This window comes from Aulonocara stuartgranti (assembly GCF_965226115.1).
Source record: "Aulonocara stuartgranti genome assembly, chromosome: 7".
Lineage (NCBI taxonomy): Eukaryota > Metazoa > Chordata > Actinopteri > Cichliformes > Cichlidae > Aulonocara > Aulonocara stuartgranti.
Window position 1 is genome coordinate 53,035,580 of NC_138945.1, and position 22,049 is coordinate 53,057,628.

The 22,049-nt window shown below is 42.4% G+C and overlaps 1 protein-coding gene across 2 annotated transcripts in view; it reads left to right on the forward strand.

Annotated features, from left to right (window-relative positions):
* Nucleotides 1-22,049, forward strand: part of LOC309709774 (cyclin-dependent kinase 17-like) — a 37,076-nt gene that overhangs the window by 4,265 nt on the left and 10,762 nt on the right. The window contains exons 2-5 of one of the 2 annotated variants that reach the window (XM_082538602.1): nucleotides 9,398-9,546; nucleotides 16,046-16,213; nucleotides 16,909-17,042; nucleotides 20,923-21,048. In XM_082538602.1, coding sequence (XP_082394728.1) covers nucleotides 9,429-9,546; nucleotides 16,046-16,213; nucleotides 16,909-17,042; nucleotides 20,923-21,048 — 546 coding nt within the window. In that variant the 5' untranslated portion in view covers nucleotides 9,398-9,428. The remainder of the gene's footprint in view (nucleotides 1-9,397; nucleotides 9,547-16,045; nucleotides 16,214-16,908; nucleotides 17,043-20,922; nucleotides 21,049-22,049) is intronic. The other variant, XM_082538603.1, reaches the window with a different exon arrangement.

Consider the following 22,049-nt stretch of genomic DNA (forward strand, 5'->3'; position numbering starts at 1 on the left):
ACGAAAGTGACCCAGATCGGATTTGAAAATATCGGATTTGTGCCGTTCACACTGTCATACCATGATCGGATATGGGTCGCATAGGGTCAAAAAAATCGGATTTGATGCACTTTCGCCTGCAGTGTGAACGTAGCCTTAGATGTGGGCCGTATTTTAAAGTGTTACCAAAAGTTTACATAATGTCTGGCACTACGGATGACATGCTACTAGATTGGTTATCCTCTGATTCATTTGAGGCAAATTTGTTTCCCTTTAACCTCCTAGGACCAGGCGTCCACTTATGTGGACATCACATTTTGGGTTATTTAGACCAAAATACAGAATTTTGCTCTACAAGGGCCTGATATCCACTTACGAGGACATTATGCTGCTACTGTTCTATCAAAATTTTAAATGAATATGCTCATATGTGGCTCTCATTTTTCTTAAAAACAAAAATAAGGCAAAAAAAAAGAATCTGGTAATTCTTTGTTTTTACATTCATCGGGCCCCAATATGTCCAAATATCAAAGAGAAATTAAAAATGCATGCAGTGGAAGAGTTCGGGTCTTAGGAGGTTAATGAGAATTTATCAGTGCTTCGTAATGGTTTGCAAATTATGAAACTACAATACAGCTTCAACACTAGCAGAAAATAATTAGTTGAAAAAGGTATACTGCCTCAAACTACTGCCAAGTTTTGCTCGGCTGCTCTAATACACAACAATTTCTGGTATGTGGGCTGCATGAAATTACTAGAAAGACTTCTAGCTGAGAGTTTGTGTTTGCATTTTGATATGGGTCCTTCCATGAAAAGTCAGTGAGTCTCACAAAATTTTACCTCCATACTGTAAATATTTTTTGTGTTTGAGGTTTTGGAAGTACATCAGGGTTTCAGGACTGAAAAACACAATTGAACTCTGCTGCATCCAGATCAACTCCAAATGTCACAAGCTAAAGGCAAAAAACACAGTTTTGCACCGTGATCACCCCTGAGAATCGGTACCATGGGATATATCATAGCTTCACTGCACCATTTAATGCCAGGGACAGAAAAATTACATTTTTGCTAAGCTTTCAAAGGTCATATCAGCATGTGGGTTAGGGGTTAGGGGTCTGGTAAAACCAGGTTTAGCATATGGACGCTCTCACCTTCTAGCTGTGATCGTTTCCTTTTCTTTCGTACCTGAGCAGCTTTCTAATGTTGTCACTTTGTCTCACTCTCAAACACCAAGTGTAAAAACGTAATCAAATCACGTTGAGCTTTTTTATCTTCCCAGATAAGACTGATTATATATAAAAACTAATATTGTGATAACCCCATCCTGCTGTCTGGGCTTAATTAGATAGTAGCCAGCTCTCTTTTAATAGCCATGAAAGGCTTTCAGGAGGTGGATGAGTACAGATGGGCAGTGAGGGGGAGGCTGACTGTCACTCTCTCTGATGCTAATGCCTGCCAACAAAAAGACAACAGGTGACTTGAGTCAGCCTCAGATCAGATGAGCCCACTCCATTATGAACAGAAGTGGGTAATAACCACGTACGAACAAAAGGTATTGATGTGTCTAAAGCGTTCAGTAAATTTTTAGTTTCATAATTTGACTCAAGTACAACATGTACTGCGATTACCTGTGCAGTTTTACTGTTTGTGTAAGTAGAAGAAGCTTCTTTCTGCTGCTCCCTTTAGATTAAATTATACTCCGATGCGGACACAGACAGCTGGAGACCCGATGGCCGAGTAGGCGTTCTTAAGTTCGCCGCCTGGGGCGCATTTATAGTTGGTGCATTGTAAAGCGTTGATTATACTTTCCACACAAAATTTATGGGATCCAAGCAGACTTGTGGACAGTGTTAACCGGGACATCATTCACAAGGGGTTGCCACGTGTTTTGATTGTGTATGTACAACCTCAGAAGGGATCTGTGTCTCCTCCAGGGATTTTCCACTTGTTAGGGGAAAAAATATTCTCTTTTTTGTTTTTATTTGGTCATCTTTTATTACAATGGAAATGATGCTAGTCTGCTGCCTGCCAGATAAAATCATAATCTTATGATCTCAGTGCCCTGCTTTGAACCAAGCTGGGTCCCCAAGGCTTATCTGTCACATTACATGCTGTCTTTTCATCCCATTCACAAACTGTTATCATGTCCGCTGTGAAAGCTGCTTAGTAAGCACCGGTTTTATTCAAATCGCATGCTTAATTTCAGAGTTATTCCCATGATGTACGCGTAATAAGGCCAGTTTTTGTTGTGATTTTATTTAAAATATTTTGTCGTTTTCTTCTTCTTCTTTTTTTTACAGCAGCAGGATTGGTGCATGGTTTTTATTCCAAGCGTCTCTGTTCAGCCTTTTAGTCGCTCGTGTGTCTGGATCTGGATGTTGGCTCTTTAGCAAAAGACAAAAAGGTCTTTTGTCTTTTTTTTATTATGGTTTTTTTTGTTGTTGCGTAACTTATGTTGCATTTGCGGGGTAGTTAATACTTTCCTCTGTTTCATCATGGCCCGAATCCAATCCGTCCTCTACACCTGCCCCGTAAACACTTTACTCACTGTTTGTGTATTTGCGTGGAGGGCCCGCCACATTAAGCTGCTCTTCACCAACTAGCATTAAGTGTAGGTGGGTTTTAATCCCTCTAACACAGAATCTGCATTACATCAGGCTCATTAACTGCTTTCTGCGAAGGTGAAGCACCGGTTTTATGTCAAGTATGGGGGCGTTAAAGGATTCCCGGTACTGTGATTGTTTCAGGACTGTCTCAGTAAAGAACAAAGTGGAAAGTGTAGTTAAAAATTGAACAAAATTTAAATGAAATAGATGCTTTTTTCCAATAAGTGATGATCTCCTTCACAGCAATATAAATCCCAGAAGACGGCAGTTACATGTTCTTGTTTCTGTAGGAGAGAGGCAAAGGTGAAAGTATTTCTACACTAACCGCTTAGTTAAGAGACTCTTCAGCAGCTGCAAGTGTGACTCCATATGGAGTAACACTCATCGTGGAGTGGGAGGGTTGTGGTGGAACGGAATTGGGGCCGTGCGTGTCACTCCATTAACCCAGGGAATATCCGAGCAGAGGTGAAACAGAGAGCAGAGTGACAAACAGCAGTTGAACACAATGTTGGGCTCAATTTCATCGGCTTAATGCAGTCATGGCAATTTAATATTTATAGTAATTCTAAAGCGGTTTACACTGGTGGTGTTTGTGGTTGTTTGTTTTATTTTTGCTCATGTACAAAAAAATTTCTTGTTAAATTAAACACAAATGGAGAGGGGTAGCTGCGGTTCACACTCATGTTTATTTTAGTATGCCACGTAAATGACGTTTAAAATCTAAAAGATAATTTTACATGGTTGTTTCTTTTTCCAAAGTAGCTCATCTTGGCTAAATATGCATACTTGCAAGAAGAAGATTGGTGGCAAGAATAAAGTGTCATTTCGGCCTCACCTTTATTTGGTTGTCATCTTTGTCTTTTTCAAAACTTTTATAGCACCTACAGTAATTTCATTGAGTTATTATCAGCTTGACTAACAACCGTGACGTCACTTTATTGGACAAGCTTAAACAGAGTCTGAACAGGTGTCTTTAAGAGCAACCTGAAACACACCTGTCTGCACATCTGTTAAAGTGGCGTCGCCCACATCTTTGAGCCGTGACTGTATCGGAAAAGATGAGTAATGAAATAATTCCCGCGCTAGTATCAAAACGTGATGCACCGACATGCAGGATTGAAGTTAGTTATCCAATGCCTGATTTCTGGCAGTGTTGGCTCACAGAAGCAGCTTAAAGAGGAGCACGCCTGTCACTCAGGCTGCTTTAACCACAGCAGCAGCGTTGAATCTTATAAGATCTGTGGCCTGGTCTCTTGTTCCAACCTGACCTGTCCGTCTGTCAGCCCATCTCAGCTCTTTGGACACGTAGGTGACAATGTGGGACAAGTGTGAAAGCAAGGTGAGGGGAGGAGATGATGTGTGTGTGCCTGATGTATGATGTAAAAAAGGCAAATTCGATGACACATTTTGCCAATTTCAAACACATTTTAGCTTTAAAGCTTCACCTGCTGTGTGTGTGTGTGTGGGGGGGGGGGTAGCACGCCTGCCTGGTTGCCATGCTCAGTGCTCCTCAGCTCGACACCACGCACCACCCCACTACATCCCGCATCACTAGAAAAAGCCCACTTTTTACTGTGTACAATGCAACCTTTATGTAAGACCCACATAATGGAGCCAACTCCTTCACTCATGTCCTCATTGTCTTGGCCAGGTTGAGAAAAGGCTGCTCTTTAGAAAACCAGGGCTGAGCTCACCCGTGAATCATGCCAGCAGTCACGCTTGTTCTCTGTCGTCTTTTGTGAGGAAGGCTGCCAGGGAAGAGAGGTGGGTGTTTTCTCGGGGGCGGCCCCCGAGCTCCTCAAGGCATTGACCTTAGCTGGTTTACTGAACCCCGTAGGGGTCAGGTAGGGTTTGTGACCTGGAGTTTCCTGTTTGTGTCTGTGGCCCAGACAGCCGTCATTGTATGGCAGGGTTGGTGGCTGCATGGTGTGTGTAATGGTTTCGTGTGAAGTGCTTGCCTTGCGTTGCTGATGTAGGGGTTGGTGGGTTATCACAGCAGGAACTCTGGCTCCTACCTTTGTAAGTGGCTCATGATGATCAGCACAGCTACGACCGCAAAGGACTGAATCCATATGCGGCGAATGGTATTGTCGCACCACTGCAGCATCTAATGTCCCACTCTCTCTTCTCCCCCTCTACAAAGACACAGCCTCGCACACATGTGAAGATGTCAAGAGTCTGTAACATCTCAGGCACATTATGGTAGGATATTTGGATGGGGTGGGGGAGTGTGGGGAGAGGGATCGGAAAATCAGCATGCAGCAGTCTCCTGCGGTGCTCTGCATTTTCAACATGGAAAAAGCAGCGGGGGTTGCCGTGGCAACAAATCCCAAATCAGCACAGAGCGCACACCCCTCTGTTCCACACCCCCCTACCACCCTTGCAGCCGCCTCCTCCCCCCCCCCCCCCTCCCCCTCCTCCTCCCTGGCCACCTCTCAGCAGATCGAGAGCTGCGACCTCAGATCGGCCTACTTAGGGGAGCAGGGATCAGGCTCAGACCAGGGATCATGTCCAAAGCTCCACTCTCGATCCCAGAGCAGGAGCATGTGCCAGCGGATACTGGTGCGCAGCAGACAGTCTTCCCTCTTCTCCTCCCTCTTCGTCTTTATTCTATTGCTGCCATTTACTTTGTACTCAAACCCCTCAGAAGGTGATTTGTATCCATAGTCTGCTAAGTAGCAGGTTTTGTCGTTTAAGAGATGTGCTTCTTCCAATCCCTCTCATATTCAGCACATTCATAAATTAAGAGCGGATTGTGGATATTACCGTGGAACTGAGGACAGATCAACTACAAAAGCCAAAAGTGAGAGGCCTGTCAGTTTATCCCAACTTGGTGCCACATAATCCTGATTTGAGCTTATCGCAGTGATTGTAATCACAACAAAGGATTTTGGCTGTCTAGAGTAATATCAGAATTAGGTCTGAAAAGATTGTGGTTATTGTTGTTATTGAATAATCTGTGAATTATGTTTTTTTCTGCTTGGTGATTGAGAAGTTCAGAGAACCCAAAGTAGTTTTTTTGTTTTTTCTTGTTTTTCAGACAAAGACGGTATTTAAAGGCGAACATATTTTCAGCTCCATAATTTTGTTCTTGGACTCTACCAGAGTAGCTTTTCACATGGCAGAATCATCTTTATTCATCTTATACTGTCTCATCAGTTCATCCATTAACTGAAACAAGCTGATTTAGCGCCTGTTCTTTAAGGCGGACCTCCCTTTAAGACAAACTTGTTCTGATTGGCTGCCCATACCACTCTCCCTGACATCATTGAACCAAGACTACAAAAAAAGCCTTTAGAGCAGTCTGAAGCCTGAGCTGACTTCATTTGTTTATTATCTTCCACTGTAAGACTTGTGTAAGCCCTTTCAACTCCCCTTTTTAATTTGCAGTGATAAAGAAGCTTGAGCAAGAAAATATTTCACATTTCTGCTTGATTAAACAGCTGAATCGTTTCATTACTCGCTAAAGAATCTTGATTGTGTTGATATTATTGTTTGTTGATTAAGTAATTGATTAAAACATGCTGTAAATTTTCTTTGGACTTTCGCCGATGAGTAATTCACTTCTTATCTCATGCTTCAGCTGTGACGGATAAATAGGCCTTTTTATTAGAGTTACGAGTGCAATTTTTTTTGTTTCCCGTCTAGCACGAAGGGTGTGTGTAACTCAGGGTAACGCAGTGAGCTGTTCCGGAGATGACAGACTGCTGGCTGACCGCGTTGGAGCTGATGTGCTATGAGGCTGAACTGAGTGACGTGCAGCTCTTATGACAGCAGATCTGACGTGCTTTCTCTCATCTTGATTCCTGGATTAATTACAATGCTTCTTGCTTAGCATTTTAATTGGGAGTAATCATATATGTACGAGAAAAGCTGCGCAAAATAATTTCATAAAAACATCCACAGTGCGTGTCATATTTGGGTAAAACAGCCAGCTTTCTTTATCCAAGTCTGCACTGATGAGCTCTAAAATATTCAGCTTTTTTGTGGACACTGACATCGAGTTGTTAATTAAATATTGTTGTGAATATGAATATCACACATTAGTGCGATGTAGTCCATTGTGAGTCAAAAGCTCAGGGTTCACACTGTTCTCAATGCTTGGTTTAAGACTGGTACATTTATGTGCCAGCCTTAATTTCATATGATATGCGTTTTTTCACATGCCTCTAATCATTGAACGGACACATCGCCTGCTGTGGGTTTCAAAGGGTTTACACGTCAAATTGTCTGACAGAATGCACCGTGACATGCAACAATTTGTGTTAACCATCGAGTGATCATAATAGACTGTTAAAACAGTTGGGCGGGGCTTTGTGGTTACATTCAGTGACATTAAAGAGAAGCTGTGTCTTTGCAACTTTGCTATTTGCTAAGCTTTTCAGTTTAAATAAAATTGCTCCTGGTAGGATGTTGTTTGCAGTCACGCTGCTTCTGTGCTGGTCTTTAACTTTGAGGTAGGAGAGGTTATGTAATAATGACGTGCATTTCCTCACCTGTTGTGACAGTTTGTTTCAAACGCTCTGTCAGACTCTCCAGAGCTTCACTCTGACATTACGTTTAACCTTGGAGCAAATCAGGCAATTGACTGTATAACCCCGTACCAAATGTAATGTTTATGTTTTGTTTTTCGTTATTTTTAACAACATCCTGACACAAGAGCCAACCACTGTGAACCTATATAAAAGTGCACTTACCAAGAATACTGTTGATATTAATAATAGTAATAGAACCGTGATCTAACATGGAGATACTTTAATCTTAAATTATACTGTAACATGTCAGTGAAAGTGGATATATGCTGGTCATGTCTTCTGCCAATTAGAGGAATGTTGGATAAAAATAAAGCTGCTTATCACTTTAAAACTGATGGATGCTAGCAGATCTTATGACCTCCGTTTCTAGTTGCTCACCTCAAATTTGAAAAAACTTTAGTTGCTTGAAATTGCTCAGCGTCATTTACTTTCTATGATCTATGGTTTCCTGGACGCTGTGAAATCTTTCCTGTCTAGAGGAAGCTTAAGAAGGCTGATTTAAGGAACTGCAAATCATGTAAACTAAAGCTACTATCTTGCAGAACAAGACCAACAATGTGACGCTAAAAAAAGATAAATGGATCCCCTTTAAGAGCCTGTAACCCTCTGTGTGTAATCACTTTTTAAAACCAGCTGCTGTTTCACTCGACTTGGAGATGTTGAGCTGTTCAGTTTCAGTTTTGTTTATCTAGCTCCAGTTTGCAGAAACTATCTCGAGCTGCTTTTTGAAAGTAAAGACATTGGAGAGAAAACCCCAAACATCTGAAATGAGCACTTGGCAATGTTGAAAAGGAGCAACTCTTTTATAAGAGGAAGACACCTGTAGCAGAACCAAGATAACAGAGGGGCAGCTATTAGCAGATCAGAGGAAAGAACAGAGCAGCAAAAGATGTGCACAGACAGATTTTTGCTCTTTTTATGTGGATAACACACAAACACTGCTGTTGTCACCTGTTGTTGTCTTGTTGATTATTGATTTGCAACCTGATCTGCCAGTTTTTCCAGTTTCTTTCCTCCCCGCATCTCAAATGAAAGGATTTCCTCTTTTCTTCATTTCACATTGTTACAGTTTTTTTTCTTTTCTATTTTCTTTTTTTGCACAAAATGAGCAATTCTTAGGCATCGTCTTGGGCTTTCACATTATAATGTTAGTCATTTTTCACAGTTTTTTCCCGTCTCTGTAGGTGGATTTCCTATTACACTTAGTTTTCAGCTGCATGCCTTCTTTGCAACAACTGTATCCTCTTTTGTTTTGTGCACAAAAACAAAGCAAAAGTCTTCATACGAGTCCGAATCATGGTCCCTCACTGATGAGTCATCATCATTTAAAGGTCAATTATGGTTTTTAGCCATGTTAGTCCACTTTGTCCTCCAAAGACTACTTTCTACTGTTTGGCTCTGGGTAAGTGAGTAAGTTGCGTCCCTGGACAGAATATGGGTTATTAGTTGTATTTCAAGACAAAGGATGTCAATAGGGAGTAGTTGCCAGTCAGGCGAGCCCTCAGGGTTTGCGCTCATGTGTTTTCTTGTCTGGCTCTACTCATCAGCATCACAGACACACACATGTCCTGATCTGCAGACGTAGTGGAGTCATGATATCTGCATTGAAGTCACAGGGAGAGGCTTGTTTGGTATCTCCTCCAGCCAATCAGTCTCAAATATTGCCTGTCTTGATTTGAAATCTTTTTTTCATTTCCTCCCATAAATTGTCTCGCTGCATTTCTCCCTCTCGCTCACACGTACAGGCTCTCACAATCAGTCGCTCTCGCGCACACAATAAATGTGTCTGGAATGTGTGATGTGGACTCGATGCGGCCCAGGCTAGCCCTGTGCCATTCAGCCGCTAATCCCCCCGGTTTAGGATTTGCTTTTACAGTCCTGTGTGCCAGGGCCTGTATTCTAAACTCGGCCGTAAGAATCTCTCACCGACTTGTCATGCTTTCCCAGGAGGAGGAATGCAGTGTGAGCTGAGTCATAATTAACGTCTGTTGATTAGTGCGTTTCATTGTTCGCCCAGTCAGATTCCTGGTGAACTAGTGACATTTTCTTTCTGAATGTGGGATTGTGAAGCATGATGGCAGCCAGACGTTTTTTTGTTTTGTTTTAATTGTAATTACAGGCAGTTTACATTGCATTTCCACGAAGCTTAGATAAACAGCTCAGCGATATTGATCTTGTTCCTCTGTGGTTGAAACGAGCTGTACCTCTCCTTATTCTTGCAGTAAGTGGGTAACACCTGTAATGTGTATACATTTTTGTTTGGTTTGTCTTCTTCAGGCCTCCCCTTCCTGAGAGCTCTGTGGAGAAGATGAAAAGGTTCCGGCGACGTCTCTCTCAGACTCTTCGAGGCAGTCACACCATCGACGAGTCCCTGTCAGAGCTGGCCGAGCAGATAACGATCGAGGAGAACGGCCTGAAGGACAGCGGTGAGGCCTAAAACTCTTAAATCGCGTCTATCAAGTATACTGCCACTACCAGCACAGCTTGTCACAACTTTATAAATAAAGCGATTCAAGTGGAGGAACCCAGCTTAAGATTTATGTACAAAATGTCAAAATGTCTGTAAAGTCTGTTTGATGTGATTTATTTCAAACACCAGATTGCCATGCAGAATTTCCAGCACATTTATATAATGAATTCCGTGTCTGAAATGGGATTTAGTGGCTGAATTTTAATGGACTTAATTTGTTTGGCACTTTCATCTAAATCCAAATCCACATTTTTATCTATTGCTGACCCAGAATCTGAAAGTTTAAACTGCTCAAAGTGTAATCTTTAGCTTCAGCTTGGCGTTAGCAAAAAGATGTTACACTGATGATTGAGGTCCTTTTCTTCCTTTTCTTTCTGAATTTGCTCGCTACAACGAACCTGTCGAATAAGTTTTATGTCCATTCAAGACTCTGAATGCCAGTTTTTAAAGGGGCTGGTACTGGTTGGTGGAAGTTGCTCAGATTTGAAATGAATTGTAGGGATGTCTACTCATATAATCATATAAGACCTGTAATTTAATAACTGAATTAAAAACATAAGATAAGAGTCACATGAACAAGAGGAGCCTATATAGAATTTAAATAACTCATCTTGGAAAAGCCAAATGTGTTTGGCACAACACTGCGTTCAGATCATATTTTTGATTACAAAAGCTGTTTAAAAAAAAAAAAAGGTAGGCATATCTGCCTTCTTGTAAATATAAACTACCTAAACTGCCAAAAAGAGCCCATTTACTCAAAAAAGTCCACAAATCCACAATTCTTGCATATTACAACCACCCCTTATGCAAATTTGATTTTAGGGGGAACTGCTCCTTTAATACTGACTGTTCAGACAATAAATGTGAATTTCACAGGAATGACTTCTTCCACTTCCCAGCTCTGTATTGATTGTTGTGCTCAATCTGTCAGTTTATTTTTTTGTAAAGACACTCCGTTCTTGCTGGCAGACACTGTATTTATTTATTTACCATTCATCTCCATCCTGCTGAAGGTTGTGGCCTTCTAGACGTCAAATAAAAGCCGTGGCACAGCCGCCTATCTCTTCTGATATTTACAAAATCTGCACGGAGCAAGCAAGCCAGGGAGCACGTCTCGGTGTGCTAGCAAGTTGTTGCCATGGTGCTCATGGTCTGGAAACATTTTAGAGTTTCCATGACATTGCCACGGCGACTTGGATGACTTGGTGAAACCAGCGAAGCATCTTGATCCATTTGCTGCCCCCCACTTTTTTTTTCTTTTTATCTTTTTGCTCCTCTTCTTCTCTTTTCAGCACCCCTCCACCCTTTCTCCCCCCCTTTTCCCTTTTCAATCAATCAGATCGTCTAAGCTCCCACGAAGCCCCTCCCCTCCCCCCATCGCCTTCTGAGAACTAACTAGACTTTGTAAAGAGCTTTTTGTGCAGCGACTAACACCAAGTTTGGCCAGAGTGTTCTGTGCTTGTTGAGTGGGGACAGAGAACTATGATGTGTGTGTGTGTGTGTGTGTGTGTGTGTGTGTGTGTGCGTTCCTGTGTGTGCCTGCTTGCGTGTGGGGGATTTTAGCAGCCTGTGTAACAGCAAGTAGGGTAGAGAGGAGACAGAATGGAGTAGCCAGATGAGATTTGATCTGAACTCTCTGATTGGGGAAAGCGTTGTGGTCCTGATCTGATTATGTAACGCTCATAACTGAGGCCAGCAGCAGCAGCAGCTGCCCAGCGATAAGGGAGAGGTGGTATAAGGGCCGGGATAATACATGCCTGCTAAATCACATATATGATGTCAGTCTGTCATGATGTGCCAAAAAACCCCCAACAACAACAAAAAAGAAAGATAATCATGGTTGTAATACATATGTAACATGCCATTTTCCGAATTTTCAGCGACTGTGTTGGCGTAGTAAAATCTGTTTTTATAGCCCAACGAGACCTGAACACCCACAGCAGTCTGAATCGGTCTCGAAAAGGCAGCTTGAATCTTGTAAGCTTAATTTTGGCAATGGGGATTTACGTCAGAAAAATTCACTGAGAATCTGTTGGATCTGGAAACTGGAAACCAGACAACTGGTGAGCTAATATTGTTGAGGCTGGTGGTGATGATATGCAGGCTGGTAATGACTACGCTGTTATTCCTGGCCAGAGTGGGACTTTAAGAGGGGGTACTTTTAAAAAAGTAGACATGTATAACTCAGAAAGTATGTGGAGGTTGTGACCAGTTAAAAAGTAATTCAGAAACTGTTGAATAGAATCATTAGCAATCTCACTCAGCTGTAATCAGCAAAATCTGTCAAAATGTAAAATACCCCCCACACACACAAATTACAAATTTGTTAGTTTTGACTTCTCCTTATCAGCGCTTATGATGCAATATTATCCTGGTGGCGACACCTTTAGGAGAATACTGCAGCGAGTTCTTGCGCTGTAATGCCGGGTATAAATGGCTGCATATGTGTGATGACGGCGTGGCAGTGAGCGATGTGACCATTGCAGAGGGTATATTGGCAGGTTAAGGAAGAGGCCGATCATCATTTGGGGAGAGCTGATTCCAACACTTGTTTCTGCAGTCGTATTCTTTCCGTCACTTCCCAGAGTTTGTGACCATAGGTGAGACTAGTAACGTAGACTGACGGGTAAATCGACAGCTTTGCTGTTACGTGCACATTTCTCTTTAGTGTTGCGGTTGCTGTACAGACCAGTACAGCATCAACAACACTGAAGAAGATGCTGCACCAGTCCGGCGATCTCCATTTGCCATTCCCTCCTTCCCTCACTCATGAACAAGACCCCAAGTGTTCAGTCCGCCATTTATGACTGAAAACTGTCCTCAGACTTGGAGGTGCTCATGCCAGCTGCTTCAGACTCAGTTATAAACCGACCCAGTGCGAGATGGCAGTCGTCTTTTGGTGAAGCTAACAGAACCACATCAAAAAGCAAGATGAGATCCTCTGACCACAGAACCCTCCACCTATGATTGTGTCTAAAAATTAAATCCATAAAAATTATGAGCACATTTGCTGACAAAGGGATGCTCTGGCAGTCTGACTGGAAACAGGTCTGATTTATGTGAAACGAGCTGCCACTGTGGTTGAACAGTGAGTTCAATACTCCGTCCTCCTCAAGCCCCTTTTGTGGGTCAATAAAACACTTTAACATTGGGGAAACTCCCCCACACCTCAAGAAGGTAAAGATCTGGTTCAATGTCCTGTTGCCAGGATGAAATTCCTCAACTCCTTATTCTCTGCAGTATTCCTAGACCTTCCCAGGTGCTGGAGAGGAGAATCCCTCCTTTGGTCTAACCATGTTTTCAGATGCGTTCTTGTCTATAAACGCTCAACAATTTGTTGTAGGAGAGAGTGCAGCACGGATAGAGCGTGCAGGAGTACATACCCGTAATACAACCATTTGTTTGGTGTGACTTTACTGGACCATTACCCACCTCAAATTAGCAATGAGCGTTTGACTCTAGCTAAAAGCACTTTGGTTAGTTCCCTAAATTTTCTCTATACACGAAAACTTTGCCTACTATTAACTTGCTTTTGTGTGGGTTTTGTTTCTGTTTTTTTTGTTTGTTTGTTTTTTTAAACAAAATTGATCTACTCTTGATAAACCAGGTAATCCACTCTGTGTTCAAAGGCTGATGATGTTAATGGCTTTACCAAACAAGGTCATGACAAACAGCGGTGGACTGTAAAACCCAAGCCCTTGCATTACAGGTCCTAAACACATACAAACACTTTTCTGCCTGACAGTTGTTTTTTGTTTGTTTGTTTGTTTGTTTTTGCAGGGACATAAACCAATCTATCTAATCAATAATCATTATTCTTGGGAAGTAATTATCTCCTCTGTAACTGTTGACTTATGTCTTGTCCTTGTCCTGTCTGCTCTTTTTGCATACATGGGCCTCTGTCTGAGTTTTGACTTCTGCTCATCTTCTCGTGGGTGTTCTTTTCGCCTCATTGTCATATTTGGTGTTTTGCTGGGTGCTAGATCTTCCAGATATTAAATCATTCAACTCTGTCAGCTCTAGTCGTGCTTTTGGACAAAAGCTGTTCATTGTCAGTGGTAGATCCTTTCCACAAGCCAAACTCACACACCTTAGACCAGGGTTAGGGAATCCAGGCCTCAAGGGCCAGTGTCCTGCAGGTTTTAGATCTCACCCTGGGTCAACACACCTGAATAAAATGATCAGTTCATTACCAGGCCTCTGGAGAACTTCAGGACATATTGAGGAGGTTATTTAGCCATTTAAATCAGCTGTGTTGGATCAAGGACACATCTAAAACCTGCAGGACACCGGCCCCCGAATTCCCCACCCCTGCCTTAGACTGTCAGGCATTTGTTTACAGACTTTCATACACTTTTGATTATTTACAGTACAGGGGTTACACTGATTAAGAAAACATTGCTGTTCTCCTGGCTATGTGTACAATTAGGTAACCCGAAGTTCATTGGGAAGATGTGATACTCCATCCATCCATCCATTCGCTTCCGCTTATCCTTTTCAGGGTCGCGGGGGGGCGCTGGAGCCTATCCCAGCTGTCATAGGGCGAGAGGCGGGGTACACCCTGGACAGGTCGCCAGTCTGTCGCAGGGCCAACACACAGGGACAGACAACCATTCGCACTCACATTCATTCGCACATTCACACCTAGTGACAATTTGGATTGTCCAATTAACCTATCCCCACAAGCTGCATGTCTTTGGACTGTGGGAGGAAGCCGGAGTACCCGGAGAGAACCCACGCAAACACGGGGAGAACATGCAAACTCCACACAGAAAGACCCCGGCCTGATGTTGGAATTGAACTCAGGACCTTCTTGCTGTGCGGCAACAGTGCTAACCACCGTGCCACCGTGCTGCCTAGATGTGATACTCAAATATCAAAACAGATTAAGGTTCAATTTAATTCACTGTTTTTTGTTTTGTTTTGTTTTTTGTGGGGGGGGGGTTGTTTTGTTCTTTTTAGTGAGAAATTTGTTAATTTACAGTGTAGAACCTAATGTATATCAACCCAGCAGTTTCATTTTTATTGGTCACCTTGATACAAAGCCTAACAATACAGTGTGTATATAAAAGATGGAAGGTGACACCAAGTGGTTTGGTAATTATAAGGAAAGTATCAAAGAGGCACATTTTGAGGCCTTAATATAAAAGTTTTGGCTGCAGTCATGTAGAATTTCTTTCTGATTTAGAAGTTACTTTGATGAATCAAAGGGTGGACTACTAATTTATCAACTATTGGTAGCAAGGCTGGTTAATAAGCTGTATGCTTGAATTGTACTGCTGCAGCACAGAGACACAAAATAAGTGCTAAGAACGCACTAATAAAGTAACAGAAGTCACAATAAACACAAATACCTGGGATGGTCTGCACCACTCAGCAAGCCGTAATATCAGTCAGTCTATTAAAATGCTACAGAAGGCAGGAAACACACACACACACACACACACACACACACACACACACACACACACACACTGAAGAGGCCCAGTTTAATAACTGACAGAAGAGGATGCTTACCAGACTCTGAGTGGCTCCAGCTGCCTCAGTCAGTGCAGCCATGCTCAGTTATCCAGGTGGATGAGTTATAAAACCTGGAGTTGTTATGAAAGTTGAAACTATCATTTTTTTTTCTGTAAATGTAATCAAATTGACCAAAACTATGTCCTTTTGGAGGGAGCCTCAAGTGGCACTTAGAGGAACTGCAGTTTTTGTCATTTTGGGGGGTTTCATTTTTAATCTCTGGAGGTTGCCCCTTGGTTAATTCCAAATTTGAAGCCTTGACCTTCCCTCAATAATGCCACTGTCTTCTTTTTGTTAGAACCAGGAGTATGAGAGCGGTAAAGTGCTAAGTTAGTTGGTAATACTAGTGTTATAGCTTAGCGAGGCACATCACCAAAACTAAAGTAGACTTCTTGGATGGTCTGTAGCATCCAGCGTGTTCTGATATTTGTTAGATAATACCACTCAAAAAGACTTAAATGCCACAAAACGCTGTTGGTGGGTAAGATTCAGGGACTTGAATAAGCAGAGGTGCCGTCTAGCAGATGGGTAGTGCCTCCTCTGTGTCAGTATCTAGCTGTTAGTAAGTAGTCGTGATCCCCATAATGCAAATTTTGAGCTTAATAACATTTAGAAAGGGGAAAACAACCCATCCGCCACCCAGTTTTTATAAGAACTGGCTGTTATGTAGTGACGCAATCAGCAAGATAAATCATCCGACACATAAGATTGTCAGAGTACCTCAGGATGAATTTATCATTGGATTGCTTTGAAGTGCATTAATCACATATTGGCCATGATGAGTCTTGTTCACATTAATACCACTTTCTTTCAGCGCCATGACTACAATGTTTTGTTTTGGGGTTTTTGTATTTTGTTCTCATCTGTTGATATGTGCTTGTATACTGTGTGTCCTGTCATCATCAAAAAAGCACAACAAACTCTTTCTTCTCCAGCAGAGCCCATTGTGAGGAACGGCCGTCCTCCATCAGCCCACAGTGTCCACTCATTTCTTCACCAGTACACAGGCTCTTTTAAAAAGCCACCGCTCAGACGGCCTCAGAGCGTCATCGGAGGAGGACTAGGCTCTCTCATGGTCATGCCTCGCAATGGTAGTCGCCTTGGTGAGTCACGCCTAACCTGCCTGCTGTCAAATTTAATATTTGACTTTTATATTTCTGGCTTGAAATGAAGAAATAGCCAACGATTTCTTTTGTGACCATACGTGGAAGGTGTTGAGCTGCTGCTGGGCCTAAATTCCTTGTCATACCCATTTCTGTTGAGGGAACTGTATCACGCATGTGCTCAAAGAAATCATTGCTTTATGCAAAGATGCACTTCAATTTATCCGCTTTTGTGGCCGCATTTTTGTCCTTTTTGCAAAGAAATATAACTAAAAATAACGACTCTGAAAACCAAGTTTGCTGTCAACTTGGATTTTCAGCCCAGATACAAATTCAAAATATGAATAAAACCCCTGGAGGGAATGAAAATGCTGCAATAGTGTATGAATGAGAGCAGAGTTTTCTCAGGCGTGGGTAAATTACTCCGTGATGTATGGCTTTGTCTCATAAAGCCTGTGGCACTGAAATAAAATCTAAGTCAAACTCATTAAGAATATTTACCTCTTGTATATCGTCTGTCTGATACAGCCAGTAGCTTGATAAGAAAAGAGGGAGTCATAAAAGTGTCCGAGAGAGTGTTTTTCTTTCCTGTTGAAGTCATTATCTGGTGTTGCACCCTGCCCTGTTTTTACAGACCTGCTCCATTTGTCAACCCCCCGTGCTCTCTGTAAACTTTTCTCTTCGCTCATCTCCAGATATCGTCCACGAGAACCTGAAGATGGGGTCCGACGGAGAGAGCGACCAGGCATCCGGGACTTCCTCTGATGAGGTGCAGTCGCCCACGGGTGTTTGTCTGAGGAACAGAGGGAACAGACGCATCTCTGCGGAGGTGAGATTTGGCTCTGTGTTTTCAGAGCTCCGTCGTTGTCCTCGTGTAGCCTCTCTGCTTTGCAAAGTGTGGATATATTGTAGTGTGAGTCACTGCAGGGCCTACACTTAACTCAGTGGGACGATTGACTGTGTTGCCACACATCTCCTCACCTGGTGTGATGGTTCAAATTCCACTTTGTTAATAAGCGTGCGCTGCGATGACTTCACTGATAAATGACAATAGACCTATCTGTAAGACGCGAATGTGAGCTCCGTGCTGTAACTCGGCGTGGGTGTATTTGTGCAGTGTGTCATATACACACACTGCACAAATACACAAATCCTCGGCTCCTGTTGCAATGTGAGCAGCGCACACATAATGTTCAGACTGATTTCATGTAATGTTCCTCTCAAGTTGGTTTTGAAATCTACTTTAAAGAATCTTTTATTCGTCAGCACATCCACCCACCCAAAACCTCCTCTGATTTACTTCCTCTTTCTCAAACACACAGAGCCAGACATGGGCAGTTCGATTGCGTTTCTCCGGTGGTTACATAATCTCAACACATTACAGAAGACATCTCACTGTAATTGCTTTTATCTAAAAGGCATTCCATTTTCCCACAAGTATTTTTTTGGATCCAGGGCGTTTATTTCTGCACATATTAACAACAGTAATTCTTTTCTATTTCATTGATTTATATTTTTGTTCCTACATGAACATGATTCCAAAATAGTTTCCTTTATTAAAGCTGTATGTTCAAAGCCAACAAGAAGAATCTGTGGCATGAATCTGATTGTTTCACATACTGTAGATTACAGAGATGGACACAGAGTACCTGTGCAACAACAACAAATAATAAACACAAATGTGTGTTTGTGTTTGCACCCCCTGTTTTGTGTTCTCATGGATCATTATGATGTCACATGGAGGTGCCCTACCCACCTGTTGGTCAAACAATCTATTTGCTAGGTGCAGCCAATCAGAAGAAAGTTAGCCTTATCTCTTCCCCACATAGAGACAACATTTGACAACCTCTTCTGTACTTAAGACTTCTGTACTCAATAACCATGAACCATTTGAAAAGGTTCCAAGTTTTTATAGGGTAGCTGGATAGGCCGAGGCCAGCCTCACTACCTTCTGATGCACACCTTTTTGTAATTTTGTTCTAACAGCAGGCCTGAAATATGACGCAAAGAGCTCAGTTCAGAAAAGAGGGTGAAGCGTTAGTCCTGGTAGGCTTTCAATGGGTAAAGAGTCGCCTTGCCTTATTAAACATTCAAAACTGGTCTAGCAGAGGCAAAGAATATAGCTGTGGAGCCAAAGATGGGCGCATTAAGTCTGCTTTAAATAAAAAACAACTTGTTATGTATGTTTTTATTAGTCCAGTTTAACTTATTGTAGATTTACTTTTACTGAGAAACAAATGTTACTTTGACTCAAGCACGCTACTACTACATCAAACTTTGCAAAACTCATTTATTCCAGTGATCCGCAGATATCTGTATTAATTCATATCTGCAAGGAAATGGTGACGGATTGTCATCATCATCATAGAGAAGTTTGTCAAACAGCTGTTTAAAGTTTTATTCTTTACATATAAGCAGAGGTAACATGTCATTTTACTGTTTCAATCAATATCTGACCCGATCCCTCCCAAAACCAATAATTGGTCCCTTTAGCCCAACGTAAGCTCTACCAATAGGACTTCAGGCCGTGCAGCTGACATAAAGTAATGCAACGAGCCGCCCACTTTCCCCCTGAACTGTGGCAGGAGTTACTTCATAACATCGCCATTCTCAACTCAAATTATATAAAAAAAAGCATGACAGGAAAATAGATTCATATCCATCCATAGTTTTCATTTCCTTTTTCTGCATCACTGTTTTAGACACTTTTTCACCTTCTGTCTTTCTCTTTTTCAGAGACTTATTTTTCTTTGTGTTAATACAAAATATAATATAAAATGCAAAGAAAGACTTTCCAGTTTTACATAAAAGGAGTCAAAGGAGAGGAAAAAAAGAAACTGTAAGGAAAAGGGCTTCCTTATAGTCTTGTGTTTGATGCCACTGAACCACATGTTTTCACACTAGCTGCTGGGTGGAAGGAAAAGTTCTGATTGAACAACACACACTTCCCTCCTTCTGTTTATTGGTTGCTTTGATTGCAACCCCTGTGGGAGTTTACAAGCAGATAGCAGCATCTGCACAGACAAACCAAGCATGCAAACCTGCACGAGTAGAGGGGAAAAAAATGCTTGAGGTTTAGTTAAGCTGCATTTGAGGCTGCCCACACAGAGAGATGATACATCACCTCTTGCTGCTTTTTTGAGCGTGTCTGCAAGCAGCACACCTCACACTTCCTGTGACTGTTTCACAGCCAGATAAAGTTTTTAGTTTTTTGGACACGCTCACAGTTCTACTTGCAGCTTCTGTCAGCCCAGCAAATCCAGTGTACTGTTTGAATGAACAGAGTGATTGACTGCAGGCTTGTTGTTGATGAAGTGATCCAACAGTGAAATCAGTGTGCGGCCTTGTTCTTTGTCCCCTCTGTGCCACTGTGACACTTGGAGAAGGGACGGCAGAGCAGAAAAAATAGGAGGAGGAGCGAGGACGTCCCTTTGGGCTGGTCAGGTAGCAGATTGTTCTCCTCGGACTGCAGTGGAAGCAGTGCCATTTTGGGATTACATCACGAGGATTACTGTAATACGGTCCAGATGGGCCCCTGTTGTAACAGATTAGGACGAGTTGATTGGACAAACTGGAGGGGGGTGGAGGGGTTGCAAAGGTCAGGTGATGGACGGCATCACTTACTCTGAGGACAAGCCACCAATCCTGGCCCTGCACACTGAAACCACAGAGCAGCAGAGCGAAATCTAATGTATATTCTTAAACAAATAAAGACAAGCAGAGTTCCTGTTATGTTGATATGTGCAGAGTGCTTTTGTTTTCTCTTTTTGAGAATCCAGAGCTGTGGTGTCTTTACTTAAAAATGTTTTTGTGAACAGTTAAAGCTAAAACAATAAGCAAACCTCTTTATTGCCTTGAAATGAATGTTTTTATGAGTTTGTATTTAGTTTGTACGCACACAAAACAATAGAGATGCCGAATCTGCACCAGGATGTCAACTTGCTCCAAGTTTTAATGAAGACTACACTTCCTGGAAGCTGATCACATGGCTAAATGTGTTTGCTGTTAACAACCACAGAGCAGAAAGCTGACTCACAGTCACCGTTTAACGCAAAGGCTGAAAGTCACCGATCCTTCTAGAAGTCGGTCAATTTCAGTTTACGGGTTTATGAGCTTGTCTCTGAACTTGTGTTGAAATTTGAAAAAGGTTGAGGTTGCGTTTTGCTTCTGTGCGTGTTGGCTAAGATGGAGGGAGGAAGCAGTGGGGTGTCCGGTGTTACCTCAGAGGGAGTGGAAGTAGATTTACAGAGAGAAACGTGGGATTAATAGTAATCTAACAAATAGAGGAAATGCATGATGGGAAGAATCCAGGTGTTAGATTTTAACTGTTTGATTGTATTATGTGTGTTTGAGGGATTTTTATATAAAGAATCATTAGAATCATGCTTTCTGTGCTTGTTTTACTTCTTTAAAAAGACTTACCCTGAACTCTTAAGGGCTCCACATACGGCCTTTACCATGAACACAAGTCTAAAACTGTCACTGTGTGGCTGCACACGCACGTACCACACTGGCTTCTCTGTTAACCGGTGAGGCCTAAAGTACACCCACAGATTCTGCTTGTTTACTTTGGGTTTCTGCCATTTTGTATCCAATCAGAGGTATTTATTCAGAGATCATGTTGTTTGCTAAGGGTTTGTTTGTTTATTCATTCAGGTTGATATACCGACTTTTTTTTTTTTTAATTGAGTTTTCTTGTTTTTGTGTAGGACCTGAACAAACGTTTGTCCCTGCCAGCTGACATCCGGATACCTGACGGTTACCTGGAGAAGTTTCAAATGAGCAGCCCACCCTTCGACCAGCCGCTGAGCCGACGCTCCCGCAGAGCATCACTGGTGAGAAGAACAAGAGGGATTAGAGGGGAAGAAGTAAGAGAGAAGGTGCTGAAAACACACGGGAGACAATTACAAGTTGTCAGAGAGGAGACAAGTGCAGAGTGATACTGTAAACAGGAAGTCGGCCTATTGCACATGTCCTTCACCTTGAAGCTGGACTTGCAGGGGTCACATCATTGGCTAATATAGTCAAAGGAGCTTGCAAAGAGAAGCGTCTGGACTTCTTTAAGTTGCTTGAAGACGTTTCACCTCTCATCCGAGAAGCTTCTTCAGTTCTAAGGTCAAATGGTGGAGAGTCCCAGATATAAACCTAGTGGGAGTGACCCCCCACAGAGGGACAAAAGGACCCCCTGATGATCCTCTAATCGCCTGAGCCAAGGTGGGAAACTGGGCGTGGGTCCCAATCAGCCAGAGTTTCGGGTGTGTTCATTGTGAAACCTGGCCCCACCTTATCATGCGAATTCCTGAGGTCAGATGGCCCAGGATGTGAGTGGGCGTTAAGGCGTCTGGGAAGGGATCTCAAAACTGGATTATAGATGGCAGAGAGTTGGTGTCGTAAACCCCCGCCTCTGTTCAAAGATGGTCGCTCACAGTGGACATAGATGGCTTCTTTCACTCCTCTTTCAAACCATCTGTCCTCTCTGTGCCAATTTTCACATTTTGGACAGAGAGGACAGAACTGAAGAAGCTTCTCGGATGAGAGGTGAAACGTCTTCAAGCAACTTCAAGAAGTCCAGACGCTTCTCTTTGCAAGCTCCTTTGACTACGATGACCTGGATGACTGAGAACCTTCACAGACACATTGGCTAATATACTCTCCTTATTTTTGGAATTTGGTTGAGAAAAATTACGACAAATTGGTTAAAAGTAAAATGTGCATTTAGTTCATTTATTCAGTCATCAAAGTCATTGCAAGCCTAGGAATCTGGGCCAAGATGGAAACACAGAGAAATTCCCTGTGTGGTTCACTGGAAAGCAGGTTTATTCTTGCTGTAGTCGTC